At 42.6% G+C, this 26,518-nt stretch overlaps 1 protein-coding gene across 2 annotated transcripts in view; it reads right to left on the bottom strand.

Moving 5' to 3' along the window:
* Positions 1-25,675, bottom strand: part of P4HA3 (prolyl 4-hydroxylase subunit alpha 3) — a 33,203-nt gene extending 7,528 nt beyond the window's left edge. For both annotated transcript variants that reach the window (XM_069469260.1, XM_069469259.1), the window contains exons 1-9: positions 25,453-25,675; positions 19,106-19,248; positions 18,207-18,430; positions 15,686-15,835; positions 12,261-12,312; positions 10,167-10,330; positions 9,747-9,923; positions 4,622-4,686; positions 2,215-2,374 (exon numbers count right to left, since the gene is read on the bottom strand). In XM_069469260.1, coding sequence (XP_069325361.1) covers positions 2,215-2,374; positions 4,622-4,686; positions 9,747-9,923; positions 10,167-10,330; positions 12,261-12,312; positions 15,686-15,835; positions 18,207-18,430; positions 19,106-19,248; positions 25,453-25,652 — 1,335 coding nt within the window. In that variant the 5' untranslated portion in view covers positions 25,653-25,675. The remainder of the gene's footprint in view (positions 1-2,214; positions 2,375-4,621; positions 4,687-9,746; positions 9,924-10,166; positions 10,331-12,260; positions 12,313-15,685; positions 15,836-18,206; positions 18,431-19,105; positions 19,249-25,452) is intronic.
* Positions 25,676-26,518: the final 843 nt, after the last annotated feature.

Below are 26,518 nucleotides of genomic sequence, written 5' to 3'. Positions count from 1 at the left end.
TACATGCTCATATAAACAAATTGTATACCAATCAAACAGAACTACTTGTCAGTAGCGGAAGTACCATATGAGGAGTTAATTGCACCTTTGGGTTCTCTGTGAAATAAAGAAATTAAGATATAAAATATTATAGAGAATTATTCTGTAGGAATACAAATCATAGCCTGGAGTTCCCGATTATTTGCCAAAAGGACATACTCTCTTTGTTTTGTCATGGAACAGTTTGAGTTATAATTTACATACCATAAAATTCACCCATTGTAAGTGTACTGTTCAATGAGTTTTAGTAAATTTTGACAGTTTTCCAACTATTCCCACAATCCAGTTTTAGAACAATTCCATCTGCTGAAAAAGTTCCCTCATGCCAGTTTGCAGTCAATCCCATCTCCCACCCCCAACCCCAGGCAATCCACTTATCTGCTATCTCTATACTTCTGCCTTTTCTCAAATTTTCATATAAATAAAATCATAAAATATGTAGTCTTTTGTATCTGGCTTCTTGCACTTGCATACTGTTTTTAAGGCTCATCTATGTTGTTGGATGTAGCAGTAGCTCATTCCTTTTTATTGTTGAATAGAATTTCATTGTGCAGATATACCAAAGTTTGTTTATCCATTCACCTGTTGATAGATATTTTGGCTGTTTCCAATTCCTGGCTATTACAAATAAAGCTACTATAAACATTCATGTACACCTGTTTGTATGCACATGTTTTTCTTTTCTCTTGGGTAAAATACCTAAGAGTGAAATAGCTGGATCATACGTAGGTGAATCTTTAACTTTTTAAGAAACTGCCAAACTGCTTTCCAAAGTGGCTGTACCATTTTACATTCCCACCAGCGGTGTACGACAGCTCCACCTCCTCCACATCCTCACCAACACCTGTTATAATCTGTCTTTTTTATTTTAGCCCTGCTAAGAGCAGTGCAGTGCTAGCTCATTGTGATTTTAATTTGCATTTCCCTAATGATGTTTAGCATATTTTCACGTGCTTATTAGACATTTATTTATCTTCTTTGGTAAAATGCCTATTCAAATAATCTTTTGCCCATTTAAAAAAATTGAGTTGTTTGTCTTATTATTGAGTTTTAAATGTTCTATATATATTTTGGATACAAGTCCTTTATCAAATATATGATTTGCAAATATTTTCTCCTAGATGGTGGCTTATTTTTTTTTTTTTTTTCATTTTTAGTGGTATTTTCTGAAAGGCCAAGGATTTAATTTTGATAAGGTCCAATTTATCACTTTTTTCTTCTTTTAAGGATCATGCTTTGGTGTCCTATCTAAGAAATCTTTGCTAACCTATGGTCACAAAGATTTTCTCTTATGTTTTCTTCTTGAAGTTTTATAATTTTGCATTTTACATTTAGGTCCATGATCTATTTGGTGTTAATTTTTATATATGGCATGAAGTGAGGGTCTAAATTCATTATTATTGTTATTATTTTTCAGATAGATATTGAATTGTTCCAACATCACTATCTTGTTGAAAAGACTATATTTTCTTCACTGAATTTCCTTGGTACCTTTGTCAAAAATCGATTGACCATAAACGTGTGGGTTTATTTCTGGACTCTCTGTTCTGCTCCACTGACCTACGTGTCTATCCATACACCAGCACCACACTGCCTTGATTACTGTAGCTCTAAGCTCTGTACTAAGTTTTGAGATCCAGGTGGTGTGTGTCCTCCAATTTTGTTCTTCTTCAAAATTGTTGTGACTGCTGTAGGTCCTTTGCATCCAATATACATTTTAGGATCAGCTTGTTAATTTCTACAGAAATAAACCTCCTGGAATTTTGACAAAGTCAGGGTTGAATCTATAGATCAATGTTGGGGAGATATATTTAATCCTCAAAAATTATTTGCTATTGTCAGCAAAGGTGGGCAGCTGAGATCATGAAGATAGGAGAGTGGCTGGAGGAAGGACGATCCTCACTAGGAAGTCCCCGAGGGAAGCAGGAGAGACGATTCCATGACAAGCCACATTCTTCTTTCATTAACAAATTTTGGAGGGGGGGATGGGGACAGATAAGAAAATGAATCAGCAGCATTTAGCTTGAAACCAAGGCTTTCAGATATTCCTGGAACAAGAGCATGTGTTCTAAGATTTCACTTAGCCTTCCCTGAGAGCCCTACCAGAGCTCTGCCTCAGAGAAATAATGCCCTGGCCCCTGGGCCCAGGAGATGGGTCACTGACCCCATCGTTACCGTAGCATGGTCGAAGTGAGGCTCGTAGTGCCCTCCGATTCCGTAGTTCACCACCTGGAGGTACTCTGCATAGGGAGGCTGGATGTCAAGGCCTGTGAGGGCTGCGATGCGGTGGTCAAGGGTCACCAGCATTGGGTCAACGGTGTCCTTCAGCCAGGCGCTGAAACACACCAGGTTGGCGCATCAGTAATCTGATGCCAGAAATGACTAAATGATGTCTGTGAGTGAATGAATTAAACAAGCAAATTAATGTCAACTACCAGAAGGAAGGAAGGGAGGGAGGGAAGATAGACTTTAATGCCTAAATACCATCTCGTCCCTCTTGTCCACTTTGTCCTCTATCCCAACAGCCACGCATTCAATCATTCAATAAACATTCTCTGAGGCCCACTGAAGGCCAGGCCCTGGGCTGGGTGCTGAGGAAACAGAGTGAAGGTTCCCAGCACCCAGGCACCAAGATACAAAGAGGAATAAGACAAAAACTCTGCCTTCAAAACCGCTACCTTGCAGAGACATCTCAACAGGGGCAGCTGGGTGCAACGGAAACAGTTTGGGGTTTAGACGAATATGACCAGTCCCCGATCTTCTGTGTGATCCTGAGTCAGGTACTTAACCTTGAACCTCTCTAAGGGTCAGTGTGTTATCTATAAAATTGAAATGATAGCATATCTCCTTCACAGACTTGTGAGGATTGTGAGAGACAATACTTATGAAGATGCTTTGTGAGCTGTATGTTAGTGTTAAACACAGGAAAATCGCTGCTCTTTCGCTCTACTGCCAGACAAACCAGGATAGGTCAAAGGCCAGAGAGCACAGTTCAGTCTCTTTTCCAGAATGTCTTGTTGAGGTTCTGACAAAGTGGAAATTTTGGAATCAGAATTTAGGTCCCTGGGAAATGTAGGAAGTGCCCCTCAAACAAGGCCAGCGAGGGCCCTGGGGAGACCATCAGTGCTCTGCAGGCAAGAGCCTTGGCATGATATGGGAAGACCACTTCTTTACTCTTTAAGGAATGGATTACTTTGTTCATTCTTCCATGCAGAGTGGATGGAAAGTGCTATGCCCCAAGCCCTTAGGTTTGCAGAGCTCCCCAAGGCAAAGCTACTGCCTTCAAAGAGCTCATGGATAGTGTGGGAGAAGACAAACACAAATACAACTAAGTCCAAATTAAGGCAGAGTGAAAAAGCGAGAAATAGACTTTAAAGTGAAGTGCTGGGAGCACAAAAGAAGAAGAAATTAATTCTACCAGGGCACACTCAGGTAAGATGGTGACATTTAAGCCAAATTTTGAAGGGCACATAAAATTCCAATAGATGGAAAAGATGTAGGGCTGTTCCAGCCCAAAGAAGGAGTAATGCGAGTGGAGAAAGAGAAAGTAGTTTCTTGATCTGAAAAGTGAAGAAAAGGGCTGGGCACCGTGGCTCACACCTGTAATCCCAGCACTTTGGGAGGCCAAGGTGGGAGGATCACTTGAGTCCAGGGGTTCGAGACCAGCCTGAGCAACATAGTGAGACTTTGTCTCAAAAAACAAAACAAAACAAAACAAAACAATAAAACAAAAAAGGGAAGAAAACACCACCTACTCCCCTAGAAGTAATGAATCTAAATATAAGGTTGACTTTTATTTCTGACATTAGACTATCAGAAAGGTTAGAAAAAACAATGAAGCTAAGGTTGCATGGACCTTCCAAAGTGTAGAGAATAACTACTGTAAAAGAAAGGTACTAGACCAAATAAGTTAAGCCAAATGATTCTGAACCAAAGTTTCCATCCCTCCCTTCCATCACTTCCCAGACAACACAAACTAACCACCCATCCTGAGGTCTGGCCTCTCCCCAAGGATGCTGAGGTCACTGTCTCACGTGGCTCTGATGGAGATCCCTCCTCTTTCCGTATCTCCAGGCTTGTCCTTAAAGTGCGAATGAAGGGCTGCAGTGGGGGATGTGCAGGGGGATGGGCAGGGGTGCAGTGAAGGGGATAAAGCAGGGCTCTCACAGCTCAATCTGCTCCTCCAGAGAAGCCACCGGGGACAGAGAATCTATTATATTTGTCTCTTTGCCTGATTGTTGGCAAGTCATGCTTTGAATATGAGTCAGGAGGTGGGAATGGAATCTTGTGGAGTCAAATCATAAATGTGAACAGGACTGTATTCTCTGGAAAAGCAATCCTGGTTAGAACAATCCTGGATAGGATTTATTTTTTGATTTAGGCCCATAGGAGTTTTTTAAAGTCTTTCTCCAATGGCCTTCTAGTTAAATCGTCAGATGATATAACCACCCATGAAAGGAGAAACAGCATCTCTGGCAGTCCCTGAACAGCTGTTGTTGACCTGGCACTCAGCTGTGCTACAGGCCCGGATGTGGGCAGCAGGTATGACCAGCAGTCCCTGCCAAGGAAGGGCCCTGCTTACCTCTTGCTGATGCGGTACTCCACTTGTAACTGCTTTTCCCCTGACGCCACCACTGACCTCTGGAGCTGGTGGAAGGACATAAGACAAAGTGCAAGTGATTATGATGTAAAGAGAAGGGCTCTGTTGTTTCCACAGACAGGCCCCTCTCCTATGCATGCACGTAACAACCGCCAGCTCCTCCCTACTTAGAGGGTATTCTGCACGTGGGAGTGATTTAGTGATAGCTGTCCATCTTGAGAATAAAAAATTGTAAGTGGCCAAAAATCTTAGAGTTGAAAATAACCTTTAGCACTGTGTCTGGTCTACAGTAAGCGGTCCAATAAAAGTTTGTTGAGCTGAAATAAACTGATATTTGAATCCCTTTTGTATCTGTAAGACTGTGAGTTGGGTAAGAACAAGGGATATTTCTCATTCATCTTTGTATCCGAGTGTCAGGCACAGGGCCTGACCTATGGTAAGCACTTAGTAAGTGTCGAATTAAATGAACACCTCCAACAACAGGAAATTCTCTACACTCAGAGGCAGCCTGTTCCTTTTGAACAACTCTGACAAAGCTTTTCCTTACAAAGAATCAAAATCTGTTTTGCTGTAACTGCCTTTTCTTTTTTAACTGATACATAATAGTTGCATATTTTTGGAGTACATGTGATATTTTGATAGACAAAATGGTCTGGATTATGAAAAACAATAGGTTTGAAGTCACTAATTTAACTAAATGTCTCACTTTTGTTCTGAATGTCCAGATATAGCATTTAAATTGTTTTTAAATAAAATGCCTACTAATCGCAAAGCCACTGTACTAGGGAAAGAAAGAGAAATATTATTTATTTACATAAGGGTATGTTTACTTCTGCCTCTGCCACCAGAATGTCAGCTCCATGAGGGCAAAAACTTTGAGGGTCCAGAAAGGGCCTGGCAGGGAGCAGAGGCTCAATATCGGTTAAATGAAGTGAATGATTGAAACCAGGCCCTGCACTTAAAGGCACTCATAGCGCTCAGACCCAGCCCTGGTGCTACACAGGCAGGCAGAGCAGTGCTCAGGGCAATGAACTGCACAAGACAGAAACCTTTTCCCTTCTCTAGGCCTTCTATAATGTCATTGTCCCTGCTGCTAGACCAGGTGGACGATCTTGGAAAAGCATCTTCCTTTTCTTAGACCCGTCTCCTCATTGAAATGCAGCATGTGAACAGCACGTTCCTCTCAGCCTATGGCTCTGCAACATTAGGATGTGGGAAATCAGAAGGTGACTGATATACTTCACCAGTTGCCCCGCATCCTCTCCCTAGCCACTCATGGAGGAGAGAGTCATAGAAGAGAGATGCTCCCTTGGTCTTTGAAGGGAAAAATCAACGGCTTAAAAAAAAAAAAACCCTAGGGAATCTCTTCTCCCCCAGTTAAGGAGCCACCTTGTGTTTCATTCCTTTAATAATCATTTATTGTGGGAGCTGAGAAATTGATCACATGGAGGTGGAAAGTGGAAAGATAGATAATAGAGACTAGGGGGAGGGGAAGGATGGAGAGAAGCGGGTTATAGGTACAAACATACAGTAAGACAGAAGGAATAAATTCAGTGTTTGGTGGCAGAGCAGGGTGACTATAGTTAACACAAATGCATTGCACTTGGATGATGGACACCCTAGAGACTCTGGTCTGATCATTACGCATTATGCACATGTAACAACATTCCACATGTAGCCCCTGTATTTGTACAAATAAAAGATAAATAAATAAAAAATGATTCATTGTCTACCTACAAGTCATTTGTTTTTTGGAACAAATATTTATTGGTTATTCTCTGTGATAAGCACTGTACTAGGCATTGGACAAACAATAGGTTAAACCAGACAATGTCCCTCCCCCTTAGTCATCTCCCCGGAGCCATAATGGGTGAGTACAGAGTGCTATGGAAATAGAGAGAGAGGCGTCCAGCCCATTCTCATGAGGGACAGGAAAGCCCCCAGGATGTCCACAAGACACACTGGAATCACACAGGTGAAAAGAGATCACGGGCAGAGAGGCATGTGTGGCCGGAGTGTCGAGTGAAGGAGGAAGATGTGGCGGAAGGTTGGCAGCAGCCAGGCCTCGGATGTTTGCAAGCATTTGAGGGCAAAAGTGACCCATTAAAGAGTTTAAGCAATGGCTTGACATGGTCAGACCTGACTTTCTTTTTTTTTTTTTTTTTTGAGACAGAGTCTCACTCTGTTGCCCAGGCTAGAGTGTCATGGCATTAGCCTAGCTCACAGCAACCTCAGACTCCTGGGCTCAAGCGATTCTACTGCCTCAGCTTCCAGAGCAGCTGGGACTACAGGTATGTGCCACCATGCCCAGCTAATTTTTTCTATATATATTTTTAGTTGTCTAGATAATTTCTTTCTATTTTTAGTAGAGACAGGGTCTCGCTCTTGCTTAGGCTGGTCTCGAACTCCTGAGCTCAAATGATCCACCCTCCTCAGCCTCCCAGAGTGCTAGGATTACAGGCGAGAGCCACTGCACCTGGCCCAGACCTGACCTTCTAAAGATACTCTGGCTGCAACACGCAAAATGGAGCAAGGCATTTCAAGAAAGACAACATATGATGTTTGCTAGTTTACAGTCTAGTTGGGGAGACAGGATGGTAACCCATGAAATTGTCAGTGATACCAGACAACACATAAATGGCAGAATAAATTTAAAAATTAAGTACCAAACAAATGGTAACAAAAACTTTGAGTTCAGAGGAGGGGGAAGTTACTGTATGTTCACTCAAAGAACCAAAGTAGGCCAGAGTGGTCAGGGCTGGCAGGCCCAGTGGAGGCCTGGGGCTTCAACTGAGTCTTCAAGGATGGCCAGGATATGGGGAGAGAGAGAAGTGATGAAAGAGCGTGCTTTGGGAACGGGACAGTGAATAGGAAGCAGATAAATTTAACACAAGCCACTAGGATGTCTGCCCAGGTCCCCTGGGAGAGCCACTACCAGAGAAGCCCAGGGCTTATTCCTGGGAGAGCCAGGCATCAGCTGCCCAGAAAGACACTTCTGGGGAAGGGAGTGTGGCAAGGTCCTGGCCATGAACGATTAAATAGACATCTCTGGGTGGGCCACTTTTCCTGTCACCATGGCAACATGGCTAGTCTGAGGAAAGAGCAGCTGCTGGCCAAATGCTACTACTGCTGGCTCACTAAGAAGCCGAACCTACTGAAAACACATTGTTCCAATTCACCAGTGGAGCTTAGTCATCTCAAAAGCCTGTACAAAGATTCTAGACTTGCCTGGGGGAAGGGGGCTTTTAGGTGAAATGATTACTGCTGCTCTTCTCTCTCCGATCCATGTCTCTGCTGTCAGAGCCTTCCCTAAAACCACAGACCCGATCATGCCACTCTGCTGTTGAAAACCGTCCAACAGCTCTCCCGCTGCCTACATGACAAAATCCAAAGTGCCTGACATGGCACCTCCAGCGTCTGCTAGTGGTGTCTCACCACCTAGCCTCATCTCCTGTCACCTCCCCTCGTCTCTTGCACAGTTCAGCCACCGAGCTTCTCCCCAGTCTCTGAACATACCACATGTCAGGCCCTTGCACACATTGCTTCATCTTCCTGGAATACCCTTTGCCAACCTGTTTCTCTGATGGATGTCACCTTCACAGGGAAGCCTTCCCTGATTCGTCCTCTCCTCTCCATCTGCTCTTCACCCCACTGCCTTTTCTTCAGAGGAAGGCTCACTTTTTTATGTACCATAGCACAACTCCCTGCACACGTGATAGCACATATAGTATATTGTAAAGATTTGTTTGTCTTCATTATGCAGTAAGCTCCCAAAAGGAAAGGACTGATACTTCATCTCACTGTAAAAGCCCAGTACCCAGGCCAGAGCCTGGCACACGGTGGGCTCTGTTCTGTTGATGACTGACTACTGGCTGCCTGAATGAACTGCTCATATTAAGGGTGCGATGTCTGGTTTGACATAAATAAGTCTGAGACAGTATTAATGTGCCATCTTTAAACAGGCAACACATATTGTAGAGGCGAGGTAGACTGCATAATTTTTCTAAGTATTTTTCTTCTATTTCGGGGCACACTGGATTGTGAAATTTTTCTAAATATTTACCACACTTCCTAGGGGGAGGATTAAATGTCCCTTTCCCACAGACATCAAGCTTGGCTTGGTAATTTGCAGGGCCTTCCCCGTGGAAGAACTAGAGAGACTCCCTGTTGACTGCAGTGGTGGCCACACACTCTGCTTTGACCAGTGAACCGTGGGTGGAAGTAATGTCTGATGCTTCCACGCAGAAGCTTTACAAGCCAGCTCATGTTTGCCGTCTCTTGTCTTTTTCCTCTCCCGTGAGACTGGCAGCGTCCCACATAGAGGCTCCTGTTAGGTTGGGTCCCAGAGTGTGGGGCGGAGCTGCAGCCAGCCCAAGACAGACGTTTAATATGAGAAAGAAGCAAAACTTTGCTGTAGTTATCTCTGAGATTTGGGGCTGCTTGTTACTGAGCATAACTTAGCCTAAGTTAACAGATACAAGAAGGCAGAACAGCAGAGCAGCAATCAATGTACCTCTAAGTTCCAACTGCGGCTCTAGTTACGCGTGTGACCTTAAGTCCCTATCTCTCTCTGGGCTTCAGTTTCCTCTTTAACAAAATAATGAAGTTGAACTTTCCACTCTGACTCTGTAAATAGGTATTAAGATTTCACTCCTGGCCCCTGTCATCCCATACTTTTTTCCTTTTTTTCCCCCTTTTTACTGATCATATGGAATGGTTAACATTTTTTAAGCGTTCCTTATTTTTATTTTTTTAGGTTAAATTGACACGTAATGATATGCACATGTCTCAAGAGGACCATCTGCTGAGTTTTAACAAATGTACACAGCCGTGTATGCCACGTCCCTAATAAGATGTTAAGAACACATTTTCAACACCCCAGAAAATTCCTTTGCACCTCATTCCCAGTTAATCCTTTCCCTCCAGAGGCAACCACCACTGTGATTTTTTTCCACCATGGATTAGTTTTATGGAATGGTTGGCATTTTGAACTCCTGGACTAACAAAGTGTCCAGTTAGTTGTTCAGGTTGCCTGCTCTCACACTCCCGAACTCCAGGCATGTGAGGACACAAAAGGAAGTTCTTGGCAGGCTTTGGCAACACTCACCCACGGTTCTGCAAGCTCTCTGATTTTCTGAGCCTCCCAGTCACTGACAAAGTCATGGTAGAGAGCAACATAGGGCTCCAGGTGGATGACCTCCTTCCGGATGGGCTGGAGCAGCAGGTAGGGGCTGGAGTTGGTCTCATAGGAGCAGTAGAGGCTGGGGATCTGGTAGTGAGTGGGCTGGAAGGGAAGAGTAGAATCAGCAGAAGAGAAGAAGGGTCTAGGGGCAGAAACCAACTCAGGGGAACTATGGCATAAAACAACTGGCACTTGAGAGAGACAGAATGTGGTTGCTCTGATGCTGCCCAAGTGAGCTTTACTGTTTTCAATGCATCAGCCCTCTCCCCTCACACTGTCCCAATGCCAGATTCTCACTCTCTAGTCAAGCCTGTTATCCCTTTCTCTTTCCCTGAGGAGTCCTACCTGGGAACCCAGGGTCTGACATAACCCCTCGTAGGTGTCTCTGGTCTGCAGGTGGGGTACATTGGGCCTCTGCATGACAGCCTCAGTTACCGCCCGATTGGGGCTCTCTGCCAAGAGCCTTTCATATTTCAAGATATTCCTGGCCATCCTCTTATTATCTGGGCCTGAGAGAAATCAGAGCAGGGAATAATACAGATTAACAAATACTGGCCCCAGGGAGTGCTACCAAGGTTTCCTGCAGCTTCACTGATGTGCAGAACAGGTAACTGGACCCCCTGAATAACTCCGGGTGTCAATGCACAGGAGGATGTAAGACCCTCGCTTCTAGAAGAGTACCTGGTATTCAGAAAAGACTGACTTGGGCCTGGTAGATCTGAAGGTGCAGAAGGCTTTGGGAAGGAACACGGTACTTAACACTCTTCGGCCAAGGGATCATGAGGATGGCGGCTCTGGGATAGTGATGGTCAGTTTTATGCATAGAGAAGAAGGAGTTTCATTCTTTCATTCAATCATTCATTTACCCATCCATTCAATAAATCTTCAATGAACATTTACTATGTACCAGATACCGTGCTAGAGGCTGATCTCCCAGAGTTTAGTCTAATGGAGAAAAGGGATATTAAATTACCACTTACAACAAAACATGATAAGTAAGTATAATGACAGAGAAGCCCAGAGAGCCAAAGCCTGTTGCAGAGGGACCCAACCTTTTCTTCCCTGGAGAACTGGAAGGTCATTCATTCTTGGCTCCACTAGATCCTTCAAAATTCACAACTGGCCTAGACCTAGAGCAGAGCAGTCTGGGATAAAGGGACTCTAGACTTTGGTTCTAGACTCGATTCCCACAGGGTCCTCGGGAAACCCAGTAAATCTTGTGTCTTGTCTGTGCCCACTTTTTGTACCCACTTTGGCTCAAGATACCCCATGGATTGGCGGCTACCCATGGCCTGCTTGCCTCTGTGCGTAAGTCTCAGTGCATCTCAGAAGGGTGTCTGAATTGAGGAGAAATGAAGTTTTGGAGAATGGAAATGATGAGACCAAACAACAACGAAAATATTGCAAAACTAGAAATGGGAATCTCATTTGCCATGTTCTACTTATCCACCTATAAAAGCACACAATTTAGGTTCTCTTGTCGAGGCAGAGATTTTAATAGATCAAGCAAAAAGAAATAAAAGGAGGGTTGGGTTATAATTTTGTTTGTACCACAAATTACCCATGTGTTTACAAACCATACAACTACTTCCTTATACTACTGTTTGCTAAATTATCAGAAAGGAATAACATTACTAAATGGATTCATTAAAAAAGTTATGAATACATGCAATTGTTAAGTCCTACATGAACTACTTTATAAATATTAAACAAAATAGTGATTTAGTATCTTATTTTAGAATCTAAATACTTTATTAGAGGAAAGCCTAGGAAGCCATCTACCACTAAAATTTTAAGCACACACACACACACACATATATATACATGAAAAATTTTTAAGCAAAAATATCCAAGCAGAGAGCTGAGCTAGGAAGCATCTCCTTCCTGTTTAACTCATTGTTTTGTCAGCAAGGCAGTCCCTGAAGGGGGCTGAAGCTGCACTCTGAGCCATCTGGGCAGGAAGGCTGCACAGCAAAGCGAGCTCTGGTTTAAAGGGAAGAATTGATAACTCTGTGAGCAGCTGAAGTGAAAGATCCTGCTGAGTCACTCTCCTTCTTGCACACACAGGGCACATTGATTTCATTCATTCCTGGGTCTACTTCCAAAACCTGGGTCTTTAAAATGTCTCTGAAGAAAATGGCTCTCAATCTTGGACTTGTTCCCATAGAAGCAATGCTAATATATAACTGGTTGGAAGTGCAGGAGGGAAGGGACAGGTTGACATCTTCTAAGCATTTTCCAACTAACTTAAAAATTTCCCCCTGAGGCATTGATCTGCATATATGTAAGATTCCATCTAAAATTGGAAATGTGCCTTAAATTATGAAATTAAATAAAGATAGATAGCTGTATGTCCCTTGTGGGGATTAAAGGCCAGGAGCAGAAGGGAGTCCTCCATAACTCAGACCCGTGGCCGGATTATCTTTTATCCTTACGTACTGTAGAGAAGAAACTCTCGGGAGAGGCTGAGGGCACATGAAACATTTCCTGCCTATTAAAAAAAAAAACAGAAAGAAAAGGAAAAGAAAGCATTAATGGCACTGAAGATATCTCCTCTGAGCAAATCATTAAATAGATTTTTTTAAAAGCTATAAAACATTCTTACCACGGTAGATAATAGGGCGCATTGAAAGGAACAGCAGACTAGAAATGGGAGGATTTGTGAATCAGGTCTCACTGCTTTCCTCATTTACAATTGACTTATTACCATCCTTCCCAGGCAAGGTAGGAAGATAAACAAAGGTAAACTTTCTTAAAGTGCCCTCAAAGCTTAAAGTGTGCAAAACCACACAATTGCAGGGTGTTAGTTATTTGATTATAGTCACTTAATATGGAATTATAAAAACCCTAATACAACTATAATTTGTTTTCCAGGTTCAGATCTTCCTAGAGTCTACAAAGTTAGTTAAAGGGAGGCAAAGGAAGAACTAAAACAGAAACATTCCCCAGTGCACAGGCATTAACTCCCTGCAGCCATTCAATCTGGGGCTCCACCAGGTCAAAAGGAAATGGGGCTTTCCCAACAAACCTGGGGCACAGACCCTTCAGGGTAGGCTGCAGTCCTCCTCTGGGTGCTGCCCGATGATGATTAACTGCTGGAAATGTATTTCTTTCTAATCGTTTTAGTTTAGCAAATTAAAAAAATCCATTTTTAATGAAAAAAGCAACAATAAGCACATTATAAAACATATGAGAAATGGAAAAAAATTACTCTACTGAAATCCAGGCACTGCAAGCACTTTGGATAATATATGGTTTTTACACAGGTATGATCATATTTTTTTTACACATTTTCACATACTGATTGTTTCACTCTATATTGTTATCAGGGGTGTTTTTATATCATTACATAGACTTCATAGATAACATTTTTAATGGCTGCATTTTATTCCATCCAGAAACTGCATCACAGAGAACTTAATCATTCCACTAATATTGGATTTATAGATTGTTTCTAATTATTTAATAGCATGAATTATTCTGTTCAATATTTAGCAAAGAAATATGTAAGTAACCTATGAATATCTTGAATGCCAGACATTAACTCAAGCTTTTCAAACTCTTCATGAGATGAAGAGAACCAAAATACAAATTTTCATATTTTTAAAACTCTAGGGCCTTGTAATGAAATAAAATCACATTTTACGAAGAACAAAGGGTTACTTTGGGTGTCCCAGTTAAATTTCTTCGGAAATGTGTACACTAAATAACATTAAATGAAAAAAGAAAACACACATTTGTAGTATATAATATAATAACAATAGCTTACATTTATTGAGTATGTATTATGTGTTATGAACGCTTTCTGTTAAAGGCTTTGCATGTATTAGCTCATTTAATCTTGAGGTAAGCATCATTATTATTCCCCTTTCACAGATAAGAAAATGAGGCCCAGGGAAGTTAAGTTGCCCACATTTTCAGAGAATTTGAAGCCTGGTCTGTCTCACTCCAGAGTCCATGGTTTAACCACTACACTCTACTGTCTCTTATTATTAGCAGTTACTAAAACTTTTTTTTACTAAAATATATAATGAAAAATATATATATGTTAAATTTTATATGATAATGAAAAGTCCATGGTGGGGCATTTACCTCTAATTTACTGGGGGGCCAGGGGAAACATATTAATAAATCATCTATAAGACAATGCCTTATAGATAACAATCAAACTTCTTCCATCGCAATATCAGGGCATAATATCTGCCTTATGTGTTTTATTACTGAGGCATAAAAAAGTGCTATAAGAGCACAAAAGAGGAGTGAGGAAAATTAAGGAAGAATTGACAGAGTAGGTGACATGTGAGCTGTGCCTTGTGAAATAAACAGAATTTCACCAGAGGAAGCATGATGTGGAAAGGCAGAGTCTCCCAGTGAGTGGAGGGGACACTCAAGTCATCAGAATTAGGGGTACTGTATTTAAAACCCATCTTTCAGGGTAAGCTGCTTCTCTGAGTCTCTCCATATCGATCCTCCATTTCCTTCCTCTATTAAAATTCAATTACTTCTCACCTTTTGTTACACCAGTTATTCTATCTTAGCTTTAACACTTAGCAATTGAGCAGGAGACTTAGGAAGAACATGTAGACTGTTTTATAACAAAGATCCATTTACCAGGAATGTCCATGAAAAGAACAGGAGTGTTTGCTGCATGGAGAATAAATCTGTTTTGGCAGCAACGCATGGGTTGGGACCACCCACATCCTCCTCCCTTTTCTCAGGGAAAGCGGGAAAGAAAAAGGAATGTGGGGAGCAGGAATGGTTTATGAGCTTTGGAAACTCCAGGGAACAGGCAAGATGGTGATTTTTCCAGCCTATTCTTGAAGACTATACAAGTCTGGTGGGAACTGGGGTTGGCTATACAAAAGGATGGCAGCTGCCACAGTCAGCAAAATGAACTTCCATGTGAGCACAACAGGTAGTAAGTAGTTCAACAGTGCCAAGGAAAACTAACACCTACAGGGGAAACCGAGGCTCGTGCTATGGAACAGTGACTGCAGCTCTGCAGCCAGACACAGTCACGTCACAGTTGGACTCAGTTGCAGATAGGAAAGGATAACAATCAAACTTCTTCTTCCATGGCAACATCATGGTGTAATATCTGTGAAGAGTTATGGGCCGGGCGTGGTGGCTCACGCCTGTAATCCTAGCACTCTGGGAGGCCGAGGTGGGCGGATCGTTTGAGCTCAGGAGTTCGAGACCAGCCTGAGCAAGAGCGAGACCCCATCTCTACTAAAAATAGAAAGAAATTATATATGGACAACTAAAAATATATATAGAAAAAATTAGCCGGGCATGGTGGCTCATGCCTGTAGTCCCAGCTACTCGGGAGGCTGAGGCAGTAGGATCGCTTGAGCTCAGGAGTTTGAGGTTGCTGTGAGCTAGGCTGACGCCACGGCACTCACTCTAGCCTGGGCAACAGAGTGAGACTCTGTCTCAAAAAAAAAAAAAAAAAAAGAGTTATGTGTTAGTGAGAATGGAAAAATGTGATCTACATTCACCATGAACCCATTAAATGTTTGTGAATCCAACTGCTGCTACAGAGGAGAAACTTCCTCCTACATGAGAAATAATGATTGTAAAGTTGTCAATGCACTGGGAAGAGCACTGGACTAAGAGTCGGACAGATTTGGGTTCTAATCTGAGCTCTGTGAGCTTTGTGACAAGCCAAGAATTTTTGGGAGACTCAGTTGACTCACATGTGATATATGGAAATAATAAAATAACTGCCCTGTTTAACTCATATTTGTTCCTATTGGAAAGATAAAACAAATTAACAGATACAAAAATGCTCAGAAAATTACAGAGCAGATATAAAACATTATATTTATTGTGATAAAAGCAGTGAGCTTAACCTATTGTCTTACCTGGAAATAGGCAAAGGCCAAGTGATCCAAAGCATCTTCTAGACTTGCCTCATCTTCCGTCTTCCACTCTCCGTAAGATCCTCGGAAGAGACTGACAGCCTCCTCCAGCCATGGAATGGCATGGTAGTAATCCCCCATGTCATAGGCCACCTGCAGGGGACACAAATGACAGCACTAAAGCCTTAGTCCACAGGTAGAAAAAAATAAATGACAATTCAAAGAGTAAGAAGGCCTAGGCAAGCTTTAACCTCAAATTCATTTTAATTCAATTAATTAAGCATCTGTTATATACAAGGCATTGTACTAGGTGGACAGGAAACACAAAGACTCTTGCATTTAAGGAATTTATACTCTGGAAGAGAAGAGAGACATGACCTCAAGTGACTACACTATGGGGCACGATGGAATGAGTCCTCAAAAGAAAATGGATAATATGCTACGGAGGCACAGAAAGGGAAGGAGACCTGAGAATCTCAAAAGCCTTCATGGAGGAAGTGGCATCTGAGATGGGCCTTCCTTGAAGAAGGATAAGGATTTCAATGAGCAGAGATTGGGAGGAAAAACATTTTAAGAAGAGGGAATGGCAGAAACCAAAGCCAAAAGCAAGAACATGTTCAAGTCGTCCATTGTGGCTGTAGCCTAAGGTAAAGAGAACCAAAAAGTGAACTAAAAATGGCAGAATGGGTCAAGCTGATGACAATCTTGAATGTCATGATTTTAGGAAGATATTTCTGGTAACAATGTGAAAATGAATTATTTATTCAATAATTATTATTGGTAAATAATCAATTCCATTAATCATTTATTCAATATTTACTAGTATTTACTATGTACCTGGTGGCCCTGCCCTTCAAGAGCTTAAACCAAGTGAGGGGAACGTGAGTGAACTAATAATTGTAACGCGGTACACTAGACACCATAATGAAGGCAGACACAGGAATGCTATGGAAGCTCAGTGGGTTCATTCCACATTAAATGTGGGAATGCTGGCAACAGTTACCACACATAGCTCCTGTCTCCTCATAGCTTACAGTTAACTAGAATACCAGACCACAGGTGGAATTTCCTGGAAGTCATTATTGGAGACAACACAGTATTATAAAGTCAGAGTTGGAAGAACTCTTTGCAAAATGATCTAATTCAGGTGTAACTTCCTGACAGGGAAAAAAACCTACACATACTACAACTCTGCAGCCTAAATAACAAATCAATTTTTACCCCAGGTTTGCCATTAACCTGCTGTTTTATTTTTCTGGGCCTAAAATTACCTATTTGTGAAAAGGTTGAGTTGAAAAATAACAATAAAAAATGACTGAACTTTTCCTGCCAAGTTAACAATTTATTTAATCAAGATTTCAAGTCCCAACAATATGGTGCATTGAGATAACTGGAATCCTTCCACACACAAATACTTAGAAATTATGAATAAAATAGAAAAAGCATTTTATTATACATTCTCAAGAAAAAAATGGAAAATACCAGGTACCAGAAACAAAAAAGGAGCTAAAAAACAAAGCATAAGCTTATAAGCAGATGCTGAAGCTGCCTAGGATGGGGGTGAATGTTAGTAATGTTTATGTTTTGTAACCACAGGTTGTAATGCCCACATAAGGACAGAAGATAAACCTTCCTTAGACCTCCAAAAACCTAGGATTAGAACTAAGACACCCTTAGGAAACTGGATTCTATAAAAAACTATACCTTAAGGGTAAGGATGGACCAGAAAAAAATTTATCCACTGGCTTAAGGAGACAAGAAAGTTGGTTTGTTTCTATCTGGCCTCTGTGTAGGAAAATAAAATGTCTCCACAAAATGTTCTCAATTTTAAGCCTATAGTTCATGAGTCTAGGTATGAATCTGTAATATTCATTTGCTCAAGGACACCCCCAATAAATCAGTATAAAAGTAGATCTAAGGTCAGTGGTAGCACCAGAGTTCCTGGAAGAATAAAACCCAAAACTCTCTTGAGGGTTATTCCTACAACTCTGGGCACAGAGAGAGTCCCTGGTATCATCCAGAAACACTGGCTGCTGCAGCTGAGCTGAGTCCTTCCTGAATGCCTCGGATCCTCCTGGCCAGTTGCACATCCTTTGGGAAAAGAGTAACTTGGCCAGACTGTAAGGGGAGAAGATAAACATCTCAAAGAGAGGAACCAGAAATGCTGCTGCCACCTCTTGTGGGGTCAACAGGGCCTGGGCTTGCCAATTGAAGTCCACACCACGAGTGATGCACAGGGCCATGTTAATCTCTGTATTGTTCCAATTTTAGTACACATGTTGCCAAAGCAAGCATAGATTTGGAGTTAAAAGACTAGGTTCAAAATGTAATTCTGCTACTTAAAACTATGCAATCTTAGATAAGTTATTTACCCTCGCTGGTTGCTTCCTCTGAAAGTAGGAATAATATCAAATTTCCAAATTTACTGTAAGTATTAGAAATATGTAAAAACAATCAGGACATAGTTATTTCACTCACAAGAAACTAGAGCCAAGCAATTGGTCCTCTCTCTGAATATCCTTACCTTGCCGACTTGGAAGCAGTCGTCTGCTGTGAGAGAGAAGAGCCGTCTGGGGCTGTACAGGTCCGTGACGGCAGAGCCAGTGACTCTCTGAAAGACGCCTCGGGCCAGACCCTTCACGTTGAGCATGTACACGTCCTGCAGCCGCATCAGGACCCTCGCTGCTCCCTCAAGGTCCTCAAAAGCTGGAAGGTCTTGTTCCACCTTCTCATAACCATCCTTCAGAGCTGTAAAGGAGTGGAAACCTCAATCCACCATTCAAAAAACGGGTGGTGAGTGTGTAATACCTGCAAGGCATTGACTACCTGGGCAAATATTTCATGAGATAACGTTTTACTTGTCTTTGTGTCCCCAGCAGCAGGCACAGTTCCTGGCACAGAGTGAATGCTTAATATAATTTTCTGAGTGAGACACATTCAGAATGAGTGAATGAGGAGTAAAAAACAAGGCACACACCTTCATCCATTGTCCTATCCCATATGTCTCCAGGAATCTTGCCCTTTTAGGGTTCCCTAAAGTCCACAAACTTCTTAAAGCACAAAGTAGAATAAATCAGGAAAGTGATCTTGCTGCAGATCACACTGTAGTGACAACTTAATAAAACTATTGGGAGGCCATTACTTTCTACACACATATTAAATGGGATGATACATCCTGTACTTCTTCACAGGACTGTAGTGAAGATCAAATGAAATTATGGGTATGAAAGTGCTTCCTAATACATAACCATAAAAACCTATTAGCAAGGGGACCTTATTCTTTGTACTAGCTCGAGCTAAGGGGATCAAGTAACACCTGCCCACTCCATTACCCTTCCTCACATCCCATCAGAATCTCTCTCCTTACCACCGCGTCAGGAGATAGAATCTTCTCTCCTACCCTCCAGCCCTCCTCCTCATTACCTCGGATGTTCTCACTGGCCTCCAGACTATGTACAACATTCCTCCAGTCAGACTGCAGGCGTTTGATGAGAGTAAATGCAAGCAGAGGGTTAGCCACAGGGGTTGTTGAATCCTCATGCAAAGAAAGTACCTTGTCATAGAATCTGAAAGAGAAGAGTAGAATGATCTCACCTCCTGACACAACCAGCACACCTCATGAAGGCTGGCATGGTGTGTATACATTCAGAGTAGCTAAAATTGAAATGCTGAACCTCTTGAGATTCATGTAATAGTCTAACCAAAAAGCCATGCAAGAACATGAAAACTACAAATACAACAAAAGTAGGTCCACTCATTTGTTCATTGGATGAGTCAGCCTATACCAGTCAATTACAGGACGTCAGGCACCATACTAGATACCAGAGATACAAAGGCAAGACAGGGTCCAGCTCTCAGGGGGTCCACAAACAAGAAAGTCTTTTTCTTCTGTCATCACTATATACTCAATACTTAGTATCTGGTAGAAACTCAAAAACACTATTGAATTAATTATGATAATTGTGATATAAGCTATGAGAGAAGAGGACATATAATGCCATTTGTAGGTAGGGCCCCTAACCCAGGTAGGGTTGGAAGAGGGAAGGAAAAACTTCCCAGAAAAAGTAGCACTTGATCTGAGTCTGGAAGGATTCGTCAAAATATCGATAGCTACTAATTATTGAGCTCTTATCATGTGCGAGGCATCGTGCTGAGTGCTTTAAATATTAATATATTGTCTCATTTAATCCCCCCCAAAGACCCTTAGAGTAGACTTTATTTTGCCCATTTTACAAGAGAGGAAACTGAAACAAAGCCACATTGTTAGTAAATGGCAAAGCCACAACTTAACCCAAGTCTGCCTGACCCTGAAGCCTGGGTTCTCAGCTGTTTCCCATGGATCTAGAACAAAGATGGGAAGAAGAGTGTTTTCCAAGCCAACAAGGGCCAACACGTACAAAGGCACAGAGGCTTGACATATATTTGTTCATTGAATAAGTCAATCTAAACGAGTGACCTGCCAGATATCAGACTCCATGCTGGGTACTGGGGATACAAAGGCAAGACAGGGTCCAATGCTCAAGGATTTCATGGAGAAGAAAATAACTATTTTTTCTCATCATTCTGTACTTAATACAAAATTAGGTACATAATTCAATACATATTTCTATGAAAAAAAATGAATGAAATATACTCTCCTAGGAGCTAGGGACAAATTTTGAACAAAGCAATAACTTTGGTTTCAAGGACCCACAGTCTAGTGGGTAAGAAAGACAAATAATGATATCACAGACACAACACCACACTTGAGAACAAGGCTTAGGGGCAGTACAAAGAGAGGGTGATTAGTTTGGCCAAGGCAAGTCAGGGAAGGCTTAGGTGAGAGTGACACCACTATGACTCCTTCGCATATACAAATCTGTGCAAGGGTGGGAAGGAAGATTCAGAAGTGGAAGTGACTAGAGGCAGAAAGGCCGCTGAGGAGGCTGTTCCAAAACTGCAAGCACGAGACAAGGAGAGTCTGAACCATATAGTGACAGTGGGGCCAGAGAATGGGACGGACTCAAGGGAGGTGTTTAGGAAGTAGACCATATAGAAAGTGGTGATGACTGTAATGGGGAACAAAGAGGGGGGGTTGTCCACTACACTTCCAAACTGTCCAGCTTGGTGACAATCGCAGAAAGGGTCAGAAATGGTGGAACCTGAAATGATCATCTTTCTAGTTAATTTCTCTCCTCCCCAGATGTCCAAGAGTGTTTATATAGGCAAAAGATGCTGTTTCCTTTCCTGGTATACTATGATTATTCCATTTCTAACACACTGATGGAATTTATGTTACTGAAATTTTTTTATCCATAATAAAGAGTACTAGTCCTGTCCTGTAAGAGTATTTCCCCCTGTTTTAAAAGTACTGATTTCAAAACAATATAACAGAAGTTTCAAAAAAAAAAAAAAAAAGGAGTTGTGCAAAGTGAGGAGAAAATATGAGTGTGTGCAAGAGCACATGAGACTACAAGTCCTTCAGCAAGAGTGAGGGCCTTCCACAAGTGGAAAGGGATGAAAGTGAAAAACAGAGGGAGTGGCAGGGTGGGGGAGTTCAGCCCCTTAGAGCAGAGTCTGATCTGAGGATTTCTCAAGAGTAGGGCCCTCGATTCTGAAATGGAACCTGAAATTGAAGACGACTTGCCTTGCAGCTTCCAAGGAGCCAAATGTTCAATTCAACATAAACTAAGGAAAAAGAATCTGGGCCTGGGCGCCCCGGGGAGGAAATGGGAAGCCTGTCAAGTCCCAGGGTGTCTCTGATCCCAAAGACAGGGCAGTGTGTGAACTACAACTCTAGGGATTTGAAACTAAACCAGCCTCCAGGGTGTGGGATCTTTTTTACTACCCATTATTTCCTGCATCAGCTCCATATGGAACCACTTAGTGAAAGATATTCCACCGCTAGATGAAAAAACTTACAAGCAGAGACTCGGGCTTGAGTCCAGCTTAAAAAGTGTCCAGGAACAATTGAGGGTGCGAGGGCAGGGATTTTATAAGACAGTTGGAAAGGATGGAGCTGGGAGGAGACCTGAGACTTATTCAGACCCAGCCTTCAACTCTCCCTCAGTTTCTGCCTCTGTAAAATGAAAGAATTGGTCTACTCTAGATTTCTATGGATCCTTTCAGCAAGCACATTCTATTACTTCTTCTCATCACCTTTTCCACAACTGAATAAATAGATTCCTCATTAGCTTGAGAACTAATGTTTAACAGGCATCAGTGGAAACTGAGGCACAAAGGGAAAAAGGTAAGGCAGAGAGGTGGTATTTGCCCCGAGTCATCCATTAAATCAAAAGCACTATTTCTGTGTTCTCTCCACACCCCACTTTGCATTCTGGGGTTGATTTGTTTGGGCCAGGGGTTTGACCTATACTGGAGCACATCAGTTCAATCCAATGTTCAGATATGCCGTGTTTCTGTCATACAAAGGAAAGAGAAAAAAAATCTTTCAACTGATAACTGAGGTTGGTTTGGAATCTAAAAGTTGGCTCCATGCCCAGCCTCTGAGCAAATAGCTGGTTTCCAGAGACTGAGTTACTGGATGCTGAATTCAAACCTCAGGGTTTCCTAAATGCCTTTTGCTTTAACAAAAGCTGCTGAGAGGGGAAAATCAGATTCTTTCCTTCAAGAATCTGCACTTAAAACCTGCAACACAATCCTTGCATTAAACATAGTCTGGGCAGGTTATCCAACCATAATACATGGGCTATTTCAATTCAAAATGTTTCTCCTTTGGAATTCAGAAATGGCTTTGTCTCAGTTCTTCTGAGACATTCTAAATGCTTAATTCTTAGCACAGAAATAATTGCTGCTATGCTACCCTTTCACTCTTGGTGGTTTAAACTGCAACCACAATAAAAGCTAGGGTTAACTATGTATATGTGCCATATTAGTATATAATCATATATACTATAACTAGTATGATTTTTATTAACTTGGGGTAGGGAGTAGTTTCAACATCAAAATATATTTTGTTTTCCTATTTAGAAATTGAAAGAAGAATATCAACTGAGAGCCTTGGAAATAACATCTCAAGTTACATAAAATCACCAGATTGGGAGTATATATAAATGAGCAGAAACTGCCAAAATTCTTGTTTTAAAAAGCAAACATTTCACTGGGTTTTAGAGCAGTGACTAGAGAACAGCATGACAGTCTTCAAAATATCAAACTAAACTACAAAATTAACTGTTCATAAATCACCTGAGAAAAGAATCGGGAATTTTCCCGATTCTTTTTTATCTGGGTTCTCACAATCCTAGTTAATAATACTTAGGGCCAAAAATGGAGATGAGTTTCATCAGCCAGTGTTAAAATAAACAGTAATCATAAAGAGTTAACATTTATCAACCAATTATTACATGCCAAACACAATGATAAATACTTTTATGTGCTACTTAATCCTACCCTATGGGAGTACATACTATCAATATTTTTATTATCATTTTATAGATTAGGAAACTAAAGCTTAAAGAAGCAAAGGAACTTGACCAAGATCAGAGCCAAGGATTTAAATAGAGATTTGTTAAACTCCTAAATTCAGACTCTTAACCACCATGTACTCTGGCTGCTAATAAAACCTCATGTAGCTAGTGGCTTGGTCTGTGTCCTGGTATATCAGATAAAGCAAGCAGTAGGGAAGAGAAATCATAGCATAATGGAAAAAAAGTACGATAAACAATTAAAACAACTGTGTCCTAGGCCTGGATTTGCTATCTACTAGATTTATAATCCTAGATAAGCCATCAGACTTTAGTGTTCTCATGTTTAAATGATTTCTCATTTGTTAAGAGTGTAATACAAACCTATTTCAAAGCATTGTGTATGAGAGAAAATCAAATCAGATAAGGTTTGTGTAAGACCTCTCACTGTGAGAAAGCTGTGACAATGACAATAGTGAAAAGATGGTGAAGGAGACTAGCATGGGGAGGGAAGGAGGGCTGGCCAGCTGCTTTGGCCAAACACTTCAAGCTCTCTCTTCTGAATCTGTTTCCCGAAAGACTGGCACTGCGATTCAGAACCACCCCATCTCCATCTGAGCCACCCACAGAAAGAGACTGGTGGTATGAGAACAAGCACATGGGTAGCAGGGAGCACGATGGGTTCTGAAATCAAAGAGAAAAAAGTCTGTTCTATTTCCACCAATGAACTTGGATTCTAATGAATCTATATTAAGAACAAAACTAAAACATTTTGCTCTGTCAACATGGACCCATAGAACACTAGTCAACTATGCTAGTCCCAAGAATGACAATAATTCTAAAGTTATCATTTATTGTTAAAAATTAACAAACTTACATTATATATGTATATTGTCACATGGTTTCAAACTAACAGTAAATTTAGACATGCATATAACCGTTAATATGCAAGCTGCATACTTAAAGACATGCATCAATTACCTTCTTCAGTCACCACTGAGTCACAAACAAGATCTCTCATACACACGTCCACACACAAACTGATTCTCTCCTACATGGACTCCCCCTCACAGTCTCAGTGTCCCACACACCTTCTTCCCATGTCACCTTAGAATCGGTATTACTATTGCACACACTCCCTTGCAGTTTCATAAACAGTGCATTGTGTTGTCTCAGCTCAGCAAGAGGGTCGCATAATATAAGTACAATATTAATATATTCAAATAGTGTTGTGGTCGCAAGCACTGTTTCTCAGTGTTGTGGGCTTTTCAATGTCCCAAGCAGAGAAGGCACAACACATGTTCATACACACAATATCATATACAATCACTCAGCTTTCATAGTTAGATGCTGACAAAGTCTGTATGTGATTACAGTGCCCCAGTGTCCCAAGCCTTACAGTATTTTATCCCACAGTGTGTAGCACTATGGTTTGTTGGTTGTATAGTCAAACAATACTGGCTGAGCATCTGCTTGTGTGTGCTACACTCGGTAACTTACAGCATCAAGTACGGCTTTTCACAGTGCTTTCTCGATCTCCAGTACTTTCACACACATAACATCTCAGTTATCATTTATTTAGTATAACATTTAGAGAGCTTTTACATATGTAAAAAGAAAGAAGAGCTGAAAACAAAGAAGGCAATGGACGTCTCTGATTAACAATCATGATGCCACAGACCCAAACTCCTTGAGGGCAGAGTTGGGTCTTGTTTACCATGTTATCCCCAGTGCCCGGCTGGAGCACTGCCTGGCTCATGGTGGGTACTCAAATGTTTGTGTTGCCTGAATTAATGAACATAAAGCTTTATTCATGGTGACCCGTACAATTATTCAGCATCATTCACATGTAGAGTATGATATCTGTCGTGTCGTGCCCATCCAGTCTCAATGAGGTGTAAATCTCATACATGGTCACAGATGGTCAGCTGACTCCTCATACCAAACATCATTTTGCTGGGTCACGTGGTGTTTCACCATGCCTGCTCCAAAGGTCAACACATGTAGCTACAGCAATTCTCCCCATCTCACTCTCACTCTGTGTCAGTGTGACACTGAGCCTGGGAGCCCCACACAACTTGACAGAGCACTTTGTGAACTCCTACTGGCCCTAGAGCCACCCCATTACACTTTTCCACAGTGTATCAACTTTGGTCTTTGTTGCCCGATCTAGGGTGCCCTTGTGTGTGACGGAGTCTGAGGCCCCACACAGTGTGACACAGCGTTCCTCAACACCACATGCCGTGGTGTCTCAGGGTCCCACACGGGGTGACAGTGAGCCTGGAGTCACAGCCGGCCTCAGAGTCACCCCTCGCCCAGTGTCTCCTACTCAGGCCCCTCTGTCTCTCTCACCCGCCCTGCCCTCACCTGGTCAGGTCCCGCAGCCGCGCCTCCTCTCCGCGCAGGTAGCGCCGCAGCAGCCCCAGCAGCCGGCGCTCAGGCGCCAGGGCGCGCGCCACGCTGGTCAACGCCGAGAACGTGTCCCCCCGCGCCGCGGCCCCCGGTGGGTCCCCTGTCCCGAGCGCCAGCACCGCCAGCAGCGCCGCCAGCCGCGCCGCGGGACCCATCGCCGGCTCTCGCGCGCATCCCCAGGACAGCCGGGCCCGCCCGCCCGGCGCTCCCGCCCCGCTCCGGCCCCGCCCCGGCTCCTGCGCTGCGCCGCGGCCTCGCCGCGCTCTCCTCGCGCCCTCCCGCCCCTGAGCGCCTCAGAACGCGCGGGGGCTGCCTGCAGCCTCAGTGTGCGCCCGCCCTCCACCGAATCACAGCCCTGGGAAGGTGTTTCCACTGTGACCGTCACACTCGGGGAAGGTGAGTCGGCGGTGGGGTGAGGGATGAATTCACCAGTCTAAGGCTGTGTAACACCACCATCCCCAAAATACACACACACACACGACATGGAGTGGGAATACACTTAGGGGAAATCCTTAGGGGAAATCCAGAAGAGTCCATTTGCGCGGTACGGGAATAGCGGCTCAGGCAAAGAGGCCCTGGAGAGCAGAGGAGAGGACAGCGCCTCACAGAGGGCCTGACAGCTGAGCGGTCTGAAGGGCGAGTAGGACTGTGTCAGGCGGTGAGGCGAGCGAGGGACGTTAGCGTCAGTGCACGACAATTCTAGGACCTAGAGGACCTAAAACTCTGGGGTCCTAGGTCACTGCTCTACGCAGTATACCTATGGTCACTTAAGCAAACAAAAATACTATTTTTATTATGTCCTACTAGGCTACTTACTCTTTTTTGCCATTTTATGCATTTCCCAGGCAATGTTCATTCGTTCATTCAACAAACATTAGCACCTATGTTACTGTGCTGACTACACAGTACTCCAACTGGACCCAAAAGGAGAGACACGTATTGTAAACAAATAACCACAGTACAGTGCTCTCAGGGTAACTGAGGGTTGTGCAACGTGCAGTGGCAACACTGAGAAGGGAGC

Source organism: Eulemur rufifrons, chromosome 6, assembly GCF_041146395.1.
Source record: "Eulemur rufifrons isolate Redbay chromosome 6, OSU_ERuf_1, whole genome shotgun sequence".
Classification (NCBI taxonomy): domain Eukaryota; kingdom Metazoa; phylum Chordata; class Mammalia; order Primates; family Lemuridae; genus Eulemur; species Eulemur rufifrons.
Note: the sequence above shows the minus strand (reverse complement) of the source record. Positions and strands in the feature narration are given on the sequence as shown.